Below are 12,203 nucleotides of genomic sequence, written 5' to 3'. Positions count from 1 at the left end.
CATCCAACAAGAAATGTCTGTTAGACATGCTGAGATGCGAGCAGCTATCGTCGGATCATCAGGATGGAATGAGAGATAGAGTTGAGTGTCATCAGCATAGCAGTGGTATGAAAAGCCATGTTTCTGAAACTATATTTACAACTATATTTAAAATGCATTTCAACAATCTATTAAAGTGTATTTTAATAAAAAATACTATAATGTACTTTTAATAAGTAGTTTGGCTAAAATTAAATGTGACTGAATTTAAATTAAAGTAATTTAGTTTAAAGGATTTTTAAAACACTTAATCTGTATTAAATTCAAATGACAGTGTACTTTGCAACACTATAAACATGTTTGTTTTTTTTGCCTAGTTTAGTACAATCTAATTCTTAAAAAAAAAAAAAAAAGACTTTACAGATATTAATTCTGAAGTTCAATGGAGTGATAAACATGCAATTTAAAGCATACTATTTAACATCTGCGTTAATCTTCATCTACAAACATTTGATAATCTTTGATTCTATTGTATGCATTTTATGTTAAATTGTCATAAATAGCCTACTTCACAATATGTTACATTTCAGACTCTTGAAATCTAGGAAATTTCAGGAAATTTTCTGTCAGGATATAATCATCTATCATGTACTGCTCTCAGTGTGAATTGTATGAAAACATGATTTTTAGAAAATGAAGGTCCACCCTCAACCCCACCCTATCCCATAACCATCACTGGAATGTAATTCGATTGTACAAAAACATACAAATGAGATCGTACAAATACATATTTGTATTTCCAAATTTCCAAACACATCCAAAAAATAAAATAGTTATGAACTGCCATGAGACTGTGTTGGATGAAGAAAAATAAATAAATGCATTTATTAATAAATTAATAATTGATTTTACTTTGATTTTGCATCAAATTTGTTTATGAAAAAAAAATCTATAGCACATCATAACAGAAGTTTATTTTAATAGATTTAATTCATAGTTTCAACCTTTTTTATCCACATAAAGCAATTAGGATCTATCATTTCATTTTATGTAATGAGCTTTCATTAACTCATATCTTATCAAATCTTGTTGATATAGAATTTAATACTTTTTACATCAGCAAATATTTAGATTTAGTTAAAAAGCCCATCATCCTCATGCTCAGTGGTATTCACACAAAATGTCAGCTTTTAATTAAACTTACAGTATGGCGGAAGTTAAAGAAAAGAGACCATCAGTCAAAGCTGAGGAAAGACACAGAGAGTTTTATCTCAGGAATCTGTCATCGCTCAGTGTAAAGTTTTAACATTAATGAGACTTTGCTAACTGACTTTTCATTTTCAACTTTCAACATTCTGAGTTCTGTATACTAGAAACTCAGCAGTTTCTAGACAATACAATACCAGTTCCAACTAAAAAAACTACAGGCCAAAAGTAACACTTTTTTTTCTTCGACTTTATTAATTATTTTGTCAACATATCAATAAGCCACTACATCGGTGCAACAAAATGAGAATAAAATCCAAGAGACAGACTAGGTCAACACAACAATGTTCCATAACAGGAGAATTAAACAGAATACACAAAGACAGCTGGTCAGGATCACATTAATCCTACAAATAATACTTCACAAATGACCGTTGAAACAAAGGGAGCATTTAACGGTTGACTAATGAGCTCTAAATGCAACACAGGTGTGTGGTTACTATGGTAACAAGCTTCTGATAAACAGGGAATTCCAGAGAGGATGCCCTCTGTTGACTGTTAGGGGAACAACAGACACTTCCCTGACATCTACATAAACAAACACGGCCATTTCAGAGGATACAGCTTTGTCTCTGGTGCTCTATGTAGCATTTGTTGGTTATTAACTAAATATATGTCATTTTCCAGACTCAGGAAGGTCCACTGAGATGAAATTAAGGTTCTCAGTATTGTAAACAGAGCAGAAACAGTCATTTAGCTCTTTTATCTGAGCGACTTACAACGGTCGCCGTGATTTTGCCAAGTAAGACATGTTCCTGGATCAACATTTTTGTTGTTCCTGGATCAACATTACTATCCAAAAATATAGACCTAACCCAATCCCTACCCCTAAACCTAACCCTACCCATAATTTATTCCTAAAATCAGAGGGAAATGATAGGTGAATAACAAGGGTGTAGAAGCATCTAACCCTGACTATAAGCCTAAAACGGACATTTCTTGAAAACGTATCCCTCAATTCTGATTGGTTGATTGGAATGTTGTTCCAGGATCAACAAGGATGTTGATCCAGGAACATGTTGTACTTGGTGAAATCACATTCACCAACTTACAACACACGCAAGGCCCTTTCAGTTCAATGCTTCAATGTAAAGCACAATGACAAGAAAGCATGCACTTAAGTCCTGCCGATTTGCTATACATTGCAGATTGAAAAACAAAATGACTTGTTAAACATGGGTTCACAAACGTTTATCAGGATGCTCTTGGAAATTTAAATAAGCTCATTAGGTCTTATTTAGACAACGCAAAGTGATCTAATGACATTGCAATAAAGTTCAGTTTTAGAAAATATACATATTCATATTTTTGTATAAATACTAAAATGTACAATATGGATGTATTGTCAGTATCTAAAATGTAAGAACTGTAGGTATGAACAACTTTAGAGATGTTTGAATTTCTATGAATCCTGGTAACACTTTACAATAAGGTCCCATTACATAATGTTAGGTAAGTCAATGCATTGGCATTGACAATGAGTATAATAATAATAAATGAGTAACAAATGTTTTAGAAGAATTTTTCATTGTCAATTCATGTTAAGTATGTTTACCTTTTTGTAAAGTGCCATCTGAATCCTTTCAAGTTTATACTGTATATTGAATTAATAGCTTGAATTGGTCATGTTAATACCTGCAATTAATTAAAAACTTGTTAGCTAAACTTTTAAATGACTGAAAATAATTTACTCATTATAAAATCATAATTAATACTTTCAGTTTGTTTGCTCTGGGACAGCTGCAACTTGAAAAATTGCAGATATATCTACAGTATATAACTGTACCCATACAAATGACCATTTATAATATAAATAATATATGCAAGAATTTTTGGGGAATTTTTATTTATTTATTTATTACCGTTATATAGCTGTGCATAACCAAGTACACTTTTACATTAGATCCTGTCAATAAGCCCATATTGCATGTTTTAGCAAAAAAAAAACAAAATACCCGGAAACCAGGGCACAATGTACTGTATTGATATGAAATACTTTTTTACATTTTTTTTTTATTTTTAATTTTGCACTGCACTGCATTGTGTTGTGTTTTAGAGTTAAAAGAAATGTCCGTAAAATTAATGGATAATGTCCTGGAAGAAAATTTACAGTATTTTTTTTATATATATATGTTCTAATTTGTAAATAAGATTATCAGAATAAGTTTTACAAAAAATAAATAAATAAATAAATAAAATTGTATTGTTTTACTTTAAAATTCCATATCTAATTCAATGTGTTACTTGCGGTTTCATTTTAATTGCTTGTAAAATTTACTATAAATTTTTGAGTAAAAATGGTCATTCCTACACCTTTTCTTCCAGTGTAGTTACGGATTTTCAACTACAAAAGTCCATTAATGACCCAAACCCATTTCAAACCTTATGCAAAACTGAAATTGTCATTGCAAAGATAGTATAAGTCATCCCTGGTTGCACATCGAAAGCTTGGCAATTCAAAGAACTAAAGGCGATTCATCAACGGTGGTAACACTGTAGTTAATCTTTCACGCTACAGATCGTAATGCAATGGAGAATGTTGACACAATCAGCCCCTCTGGAGTAACCTGGGGTTAAGCGTCTTGTTCAAGGGCTCAACAGAAGTTAGTCTTACACTTGCTTGTACTGCGGTTTAGCCACATCACAAAAACAACAACCATGTGTCCTGACCAGAAATCAAGCTCAGGCCATGACCCTGAGACCACTTAAGGACGATAAATAGCAACACAGTTAAACTAAAAAGATAAACTCCAAGTACATAAAGTAGTTTTGTTACTATTCTGAGGAATTTGAAATAAATCAAAGCAGTTGCCATAAGTGTTTAAAGATTGTAAGTTACAAGAACTGAGGCATTTTTTGTGCCAGAATAATGTGACGACCTTCAGAAGCCCAGAAAGCGCTGGTCACCTCATTACAGATCAGAAAGATCTCATTGAAAGCTGTTATTGAAATGAAAAGCACTTTTCGTTGAGTTGTTTTAGACTAGCGGTATCTGCACTCATACATACTGCACAGTTCGCAGGTCTGTGGATCCCTTCTCTGTTTTTGTGTGTGTCTGTGTGTGTGTTTTGCTGTCACCTGTGTTGCCGGGCAACTCGTGATCACTGAAGTTGTTTGTTGTTCATTCCCTGTCGGATCGTTGTTTGCTCACTCTCGTTCTTTGTTCAGTGTTCTCCTGTTGCTGCACTCGGCTCCAACTGTTGGACTATGTTGGACTAAACTGTCACTGTGAGGAGCTCTTGCTTTTCTCTGTGGAATTTGTGTTCCTTTGACTGTTGTCCGGGATCTCTGTCTACTGCCCATTGTAGTCCCTGCGCTGCTGAGGAGTTTTCTGCACCCACTACTTTCCTGTTTTCTCTATGCTATTGCTGTTTTGTCTTCAGAAAATAAACTTTTGTTCACTTGCATCTGAATCTCGAGTCTTTTCCTAAAATATCCTGACATAACGATCCGACCAGGATGGATTCAGCAAGTGGAATTGAATGGGGAGAATTCCTTACCAGTAACCAGGCTCGTTTGGATAAACAGGAGGAACAGATCATGGCAACAGGTCGTGCGGTGCAAGCCTTGGTGGCGCAGGTGTCCGAGGTAACTGCACAGCTCCGGCAACTCAAGACGGATACAGCCGGAGCACCCACTGTGCCAGTCCCACCGCCTGTTCCCCATTCATATGAGTGAGTGGATCATCATGGCGAGCCTCGTCTGCCCCCACCTGCCTCCTATTCCGGTGAGCCACAACTATGTCGAGCTTTTGTGACTAAATGCTCTTTGTTTTTCACACTTCAACCCACGTCGTTTCCTACGGAGCGATCTAAGGTGGCATTAATGATTACTCTCTTATCTGGACGCGCTGCTCTGTGGGGAACAGCGGTTTGGGAAAATCAACATCCTTGCTGCTCCTCGTTCCAGTCATTTACCGAAGAATTAAAGAGAGTGTTTGATCGAGTGGTCTCGGGTCGGGAGGCAGTCCGGGAGTTGGCGGATTTACAACAAGGCAACCGCTCGGTTATGGACTGTTCTATTGATTTCCGCACTCTGGCGGCGGAGAGCAAATGGAACGAGGAGGCACAGTGGGACCGTTTCCTGCATGGGTTGGCTGACCATATCCAAAAGGAGATCTTCGCTTTGGATTTGCCCACTTGTCTGGATGGTTTGATCGAACTGGCGATTCATGTGGATAATTGTCTGCAATGCCGTGATCAACGCACATGTCAGTTTTCATTTTCATTTGGCAGACGCTTCTCATGTTACGGTCAGTGCCACTCTCGATCCGGAACCCATGCAGGTGGGCAGAACCCGACTGACCAGGGAGGAGAAGGATCTCCGGAGAAACAATGGACTGTGTCTTTATTGTGGAGTGGCTGGTCATTTTGTTACCAATTGCCTGGTAAAAGCCCAAGCCCATCAATAGACCAGAGGTTATTAACAGGTGGTGTGTCTCTCGAAAAATCCTCTTCTGCTACTCTCCTTCCGGTCAGACTACAATGGGCCAATAAATTCCACAACTGCCAGGCCTTGTTGGACTCGGGAGTGGAGGGAAGTTTCATCGACGCTGCTTTTGCCTATCAGCTTGACATTCCCGTGGTTAAGCTTCCGCGTCCCATATTGTTCAAGCTCTCGGTGGTCAAGTTATGCCATCTGTCACCCAGAGTACTGGTGTCATCAAACTCATCACCTCTGGTAATCACACTGAGGAGATCTCTCTCCTGTTAATTGACTCTCCTCTAGTTCCCGTGGTCCTTGAACATCCTTGGCTGGCCCGTCATAATCCTCATATTAATTGGGAAGAGAACACTGTTTGCTCTTGGAGTAACTTTTGTCATGCGTCTTGTTTGTTGTCTGCTTGTTCTTCTGTTTCTTGTTCTGTGTTACAGGAGGAACCATTGGACCTGCTTAACGTGCCTGAGAAGTACCTAGACCTGAGAGAAGTGTTCAGTTAGTCTCGAGCAGCTACTCTGCCTCTGCATCGTCCTTATGACAGTGCTATAGATTTATTGCCAGGGACTTCTCCGCCTAAAGGCAGGTTATATTTGCTTTCGGTTCCTGAAAGAGAGGCCATGGAGAAATATATTTCTTATTCTCTTGCAGCCAAGATCATCCGCCCTTCCTCTTCACCTACTGGGGCGGGATTCTTCTTCGTGGGTAAGAAGGATGGTTCTCTGCGGCCTTGCATTGTCTATCAAGGGTTGAACAACATCACGGCAAAGAATACGTATCCTTTGCCGTTGATGTCTTCGGCCTTCGAGCGGCTGCAGGGAGCTTCCTTTTTTACGAAGTTGGATCTTGTCCATGGAGAAATATATTTCTGATTCTCTTGCAGCCAAGATCATCCGCCCTTCCTCTTCCCCTGCTGGGGCGGGATTCTTCTTCGTGGGTAAGAAGGATGGTTCTCTGCGGCCTTGCATTGTCTATCAAGGGTTGAACAACATCACGGCAAAGAATACGTATCCTTTGCCGTTGATGTCTTCGGCCTTCGAGCGGCTGCAGGGAGCTTCCTTTTTTACGAAGTTGGATCTTCCCAACGCTTATCATTTGGTCCGCATCAGGGAGGGGGATGAGTGGAAGACCGCTTTTAATACCCCCAGGTGGCATTTTACATATTTGGTTATGCCGTTCGGGCTGTTTAACACCCCCGCAGTCTTCCAGGCACTCATCAATGATGTGGTGAGAGACATGGTCGATCAGTTCATATATGTTTACCTGGATGACATATTGATTTTTTCTTCGTCTCCCCAGGAGCATATTCAGCACGTCAGGCGAGTGCTTCAGAGGCTGCTTGAGAATGGGCTTTTTGTCAAGGCGGAGAAATGCGTTTTTCATGCACCGTCGGTCCTGTTTTTGGGGTTTATTGTTTCATCCGAGGGGGTGCGCATGGATCCCAACAAGATTTAGGCTGTGGTTGATTGGCCAACTCCAGATTCCCGCAAGGCCCTGCAGAGGTTTCTGGGCTTTGACAATTTTTACAGACGTTTTTTACAGACATGGTGGACCGGTTCTCGAAGGCAGCCCATTTTATTCCCCTGCCTAAACTTCCTTCTGCCAGGGAGACAGCGGTTACTGTCATTGACCACGTCTTTCACATTCATGACCTCCCGATGGACGTAGTCTCTGACAGAGTATGCGCAGATCGGCTCTCCTCCAGGTGAAGGCGCACACCAAGGCCCAGGCCGATCGCCACCGGTCTAAGCCTCCCGAATACGTCATTGGTCAAAAAGTGTGGCTTTCTACTCAGAACATTCCTCTCCGCACCATTTGTAATAAGCTTGCTCCGAAAAATATTGGCCCATTCACTGTCACTAAAATCCTTAGCCCAGTGGCAGTTCGCCTCAAACTTCCTCCGGTATACAGGAGAATTCATCCGGTTTTTCATGTTTCCAAATTAAAACCTGTGTTTCGTTCACCCATTAACCCACCGGCCCCGGCTCCAACTGATGTGGATGCTACCCTGTGGAGTTACTGCCGGTCTATGTTGGACTAACCTGTCACTGTGAGGAACTCTTGCTTTTCTCTGTGGAATTTGTGTTCCTTTGACTGTTGTCCGGGATCTCTGTCTACTGCCCATTGTAGTCCCTGCGCTGCTGAGGAGTTTTCTGCACCCATTATTTTCCTGTTTTCTCTATGCTGTTGCCGTTTGATCTTCAGAAAATAAACTTTTGTTCACTTGCAACTGAATCTCGAGTCTTTTCCTGAAATATCCTGACACATACACACAGTGTGATAAAGAAAGAGAGAAGGAAAGATATCCAACAACCAGTTGTTTACATTTCCTGTTATATGAAATGTTGATTATTGACAGCATTTGAAAATAGGCTGCGGTGAAGATGTGGTGAGTTTTATAAAATATTCATACGTTCATACGACCTGACATTTTTTAAACATGTTTTTTCGGGGTAGAACTGCCATTTCAAATCTATTTTAGAAGAGCAACGTCTCGCCAACTCGCACAGAAATGATGCAAATACATCAGAGAATCATACGTACATCAGAGAATCAAAATATCTACTACCACTTTAAAAGTGTGCAATCAAATGTCCAACCGTAAAAATAAAAATGTTTGGATGTTAAAGTTTTACAAACCTCATTTGGCTTGCAGTTTGATAACGCCAGAGAACTGCAGTGCTATTCTTACATCTTTAAAATCACTTGGAACATCATCTTTTTATAACAAGCTTCTACATTGTTTTTTCCCGCTTCTCCTTAAAAATTCTAGCCTAAAGCTGTATTACAGCGCAACAGCGTTTTTTCCCCTATCGAAGTTTCACCTTGGACCATTTAGAGTTCTCATTGCTCTGAGGTCTTTAATTAATACATTAAAAGCATGCCACTTCAAATATCCTGCTTTAAAGAGGATTTGTTCTACTATTTAGTTCACTTCTAATATTAGTGCATGTTTCTTGCATCAAAACAGTTGTAACTTAGTTAAATCCATTGTTTCACAAGCTTTAATTGCAAGTGGAAAATACCAATGTAGCTGTCATTCATTAGGGAGAATCAAGTTGCTAAATACCGAACAGATGTTGATGTGTAAATGTATGTTACTCACCACAGTCATACTGTTTACCCCAAAAAATTCCTTGTGGATGAGGCCTGGTCATAAACATGACCTTGTATTGAGGTGAACAGTGTTGGGAATAACGCATAACAAGCAACGCAAATTACGTAATCAGATTACTTTTAAGTAACTAGTAAAGTAACTTAAAAATATCTGTAAATTTTTCAAATAAGTATCGCAAGTTACTTTGTTTTCCCATTTATTCACTGACACTTAAGGTCCTTGCACACTGAGTCCGAAATTTTCGTATGCATTTTTTCGTTTTTTTTTTTTTTTTTCGTATTTGTCATCCTTTCCTATCAAAATGCTTGCTACAGATGTGAAAACGCAGAAAATCGAACCTGATCCAAATTTTTTTTATGACGGACGACAGTTTCAGAGGCAGTGTGTAAACGTAATTGACACAACGTGAGGTCGTATTTATTTTTTACTGTGTGAAAATTTCGGACTCAGTGTGCAATGACCTTTACTCCAGTCTCAGTGTTAAGAGAAATCAGGGGAGGAGTAAGTGCATCGGCAGAGGCACTTCCTTCAGCCTAATGCTTATTAATTTCACTTTTGGTTTAAAAGGGCCTTTACAGTTGCCAAAAAATATAACTTATTTTTTATTTTTTTGTTATTAAAAATAAGTAAACAAACCCAGCTCAGGTGACAAAAAGTAGCGCAAAAGTAATGCATTACGTTCCATAAAAAGCAACTAAGTAACACAATTAGTTACTTTTTATGGTGTAACGCAATATTGTAATGCATTATTTTTAAACGTAACTTTCAACAACTATGGAGGTGAAACAGTTCCGTTTGGGCCATAAGGAATAGTTCACTCAAGTTCTGGGATTAACAGAGGAAAGAGAGTCAAACAGCATCGGGACGATGGCTAATGCCCAGTTTATGTTGATATAATATGATTTGAAAAACATTTTTTCCAAATATGGGCTATGTGTACTGGGTCTCTTCGCATTGAGAATGTTATGTAGTACAAAAATATGGCAAAATATGGCAAATAGGCATGATCAGCTCAACAAAGACATACAAACTCATAATACTGTACATCAAAACGCTAAGAACAGTGGGATATTTCAAGTGGAGACGAGTATGCTAAAGGGCAGTTTACAATGCTCAACAGAAATATTAGATTCTCAGAGTACTCGCTGTAATAAACATGATCATGATTTCACAACAGGACATCACTGAATAGCTTTTCACATAATGCCTAAATCCCTTAAACAACTAAAAATGATTTATACAGCTTAACAGCTCAACTAATCCATGAGTTTTAACAAAAGAATTACTGCAAGTGCCTTTACAAAATGATAAGCTTCACATTTCTGCTTTACATAATTCCTCCAAAAAATGTCCCAGCTCACTTCCACTGTACTGTAATTACAACAGTGCCTTTTTTTTTTTTTGAGGGGCAGTGTAATGTGGGTTTTTGTTCCTTGTTCATTGTTTTCTTGTCTTTTATTTTGATATTTTTGCCTAGTCATGTGATTCCCTTACCCTCATGTTATCTTGCTACTGGTTCTTTGGTTCATGTGTCATATTCTCATTGGTTGTCTTAGTCATGTGTCCTGTCTCTCATTGGTTGGTTCTTGTCATGTGACCTGTATTGTTTGATATAAATAGCCAAATGTTACCATTGTCTCCGTCGAGTATTGATGTTGTAACCTGCTGTCTGTCCAAGTCTGTCCAAGTCTGTCCAAGTCTGTCCATGTCTGTCCATGTCTGTCCATGCCAAATCAAGTCTCTGTTTGGGTTATGTTTGTATTTTGGATTACTTTAGGAATAAAGCTGCACTTGGGTTCTTAAACTCGCCTTCAGTGGACTGCTTGTTACAGACAGGTCTTATTGATTGATTGATTAAACATTATGATGTAATGTGTATTCATAATCAACATTATGCTGTAAATGGATCTTAAACTTGTACTGAACCTATAATTCCTTTAAATGCCTTTCATTGTAAAAACTGATCAATTAATTCATATTAAACAGTATCTTGACTTGAATAAAACCAGTTGATTTAAGTGTTACCACACAAAGCACATTTTTAGATAATTTGACAACCATTTTTACATCTTTTCTGAAGAAATTAAGGACATATGCAATGAAGAAATGGAAAGTTAATAATCTTGTTATTTCCACTTTTTCCACTCACCAGCACAGACTGAAAACTACTGAGGTGTAAGTAGTACACAAGGCTGTATAATTTGTGTCTATGTGCATTAATCAAACCTTTTTTCAGACTCAAAATTAAATTTAATAACCAGCACCTCAATAAGAGCAGCTATCGCACTGAAGCTCTGTTTAAAGCCAACAATATCATACATTACATACTTACCAAGAGCTCAGAGTTTGTTTGTTTTTTCTTTCTCGCTCTCATTTTGGTTTTGTAAGCGTTTAAGGGTACTAGAGGCTGGTGCTTTTTTATAATAATATTTAATGATTTCACAAAGACTCCTGGTTTCAGAAATAGCACATTCTTTGCTTACCATATGCTTACAGTGTTTCACTATACACTATATATACTATACTACTCCAAAATCTGCTTACAGTACCTACAGTATCGGAAGTGTCTTGGTTCTTTTTTAACTTCCCATGAAAGTTTAATTATCTGGCACGGAAGGTATTTGACTACATTCATTAAAGCACTCCTGAATTTATCTAACCGGGTGAGGGGGAAATAATTGTCTTGAAATATGCAGATATCTTGAGGGAACACCATAGGATGCACCTGACCTTTAATATGGCCTAGGTTATTATATTACCATCCATTAGAGCTGATAACTCCCATGAGACACTTTTACACTTGCAGTATACTGCACTGTACAGCACTGTATCTATACACAGATACTGTGCACTTACATGATAACCTGTATAAGGCAGAAAGCACATCAGATTGCTCAGAATATTTAAAGATGCAATTCACAGACTATCTGTCTCAAAATTGCACAAAATTATGCACCTTTTTCATAAATTTACACATTTAATCCATTACACACATATATTATATTATATTATAACCACCCAGAATATATAGTTCAAAAATGTTTTAATGTTTTTGCTATACGTTTTTTTATGCTCACCAAGGCTGCATTTATTTGATAAAAAATACAGTAATGACAGTAACACTGTAAAATATTACTACAATAGTTTTCTATTTTAATATAATTCAAAATGCAATTTACCTCCTGTGATGTCAAAGTTACATTTTCAGCTTTCTTCTTCTTCTTCTTCTTCTTCTTCTTATTATTATTATTAATAACAAAATCAACTGTGCTGTTATTTCGTCCGAAACTTTTGTATGTGTTTTTTTTTTTTTTTTTTCGTATTTGTCATCCTTTCCTATCAAAATGCTTGCTACAGATGTGAAAACGCAGAAAATCGAACCTGATCCAAATTTTTTTTATGA

The 12,203-nt window shown here is 37.7% G+C and overlaps 1 protein-coding gene across 1 annotated transcript in view; it reads right to left on the bottom strand.

The window, feature by feature from the left end:
• Positions 1-4,548, bottom strand: part of LOC107676242 (VPS10 domain-containing receptor SorCS1-like) — a gene marked incomplete at its 3' end in the record, with an annotated part of 43,678 nt that extends 39,130 nt beyond the window's left edge. Inside the window, exon 1 of the mRNA XM_016470753.1 lies at positions 4,397-4,548. Coding sequence (XP_016326239.1) covers positions 4,397-4,548 — 152 coding nt within the window. The remainder of the gene's footprint in view (positions 1-4,396) is intronic.
• Positions 4,549-12,203: the final 7,655 nt, after the last annotated feature.

The sequence above is a fragment of the Sinocyclocheilus anshuiensis genome, unplaced genomic scaffold (genome assembly GCF_001515605.1).
Source record: "Sinocyclocheilus anshuiensis isolate Anshui unplaced genomic scaffold, SAMN03320099.WGS_v1.1 scaffold469, whole genome shotgun sequence".
Lineage (NCBI taxonomy): Eukaryota > Metazoa > Chordata > Actinopteri > Cypriniformes > Cyprinidae > Sinocyclocheilus > Sinocyclocheilus anshuiensis.
Note: the sequence above shows the minus strand (reverse complement) of the source record. Positions and strands in the feature narration are given on the sequence as shown.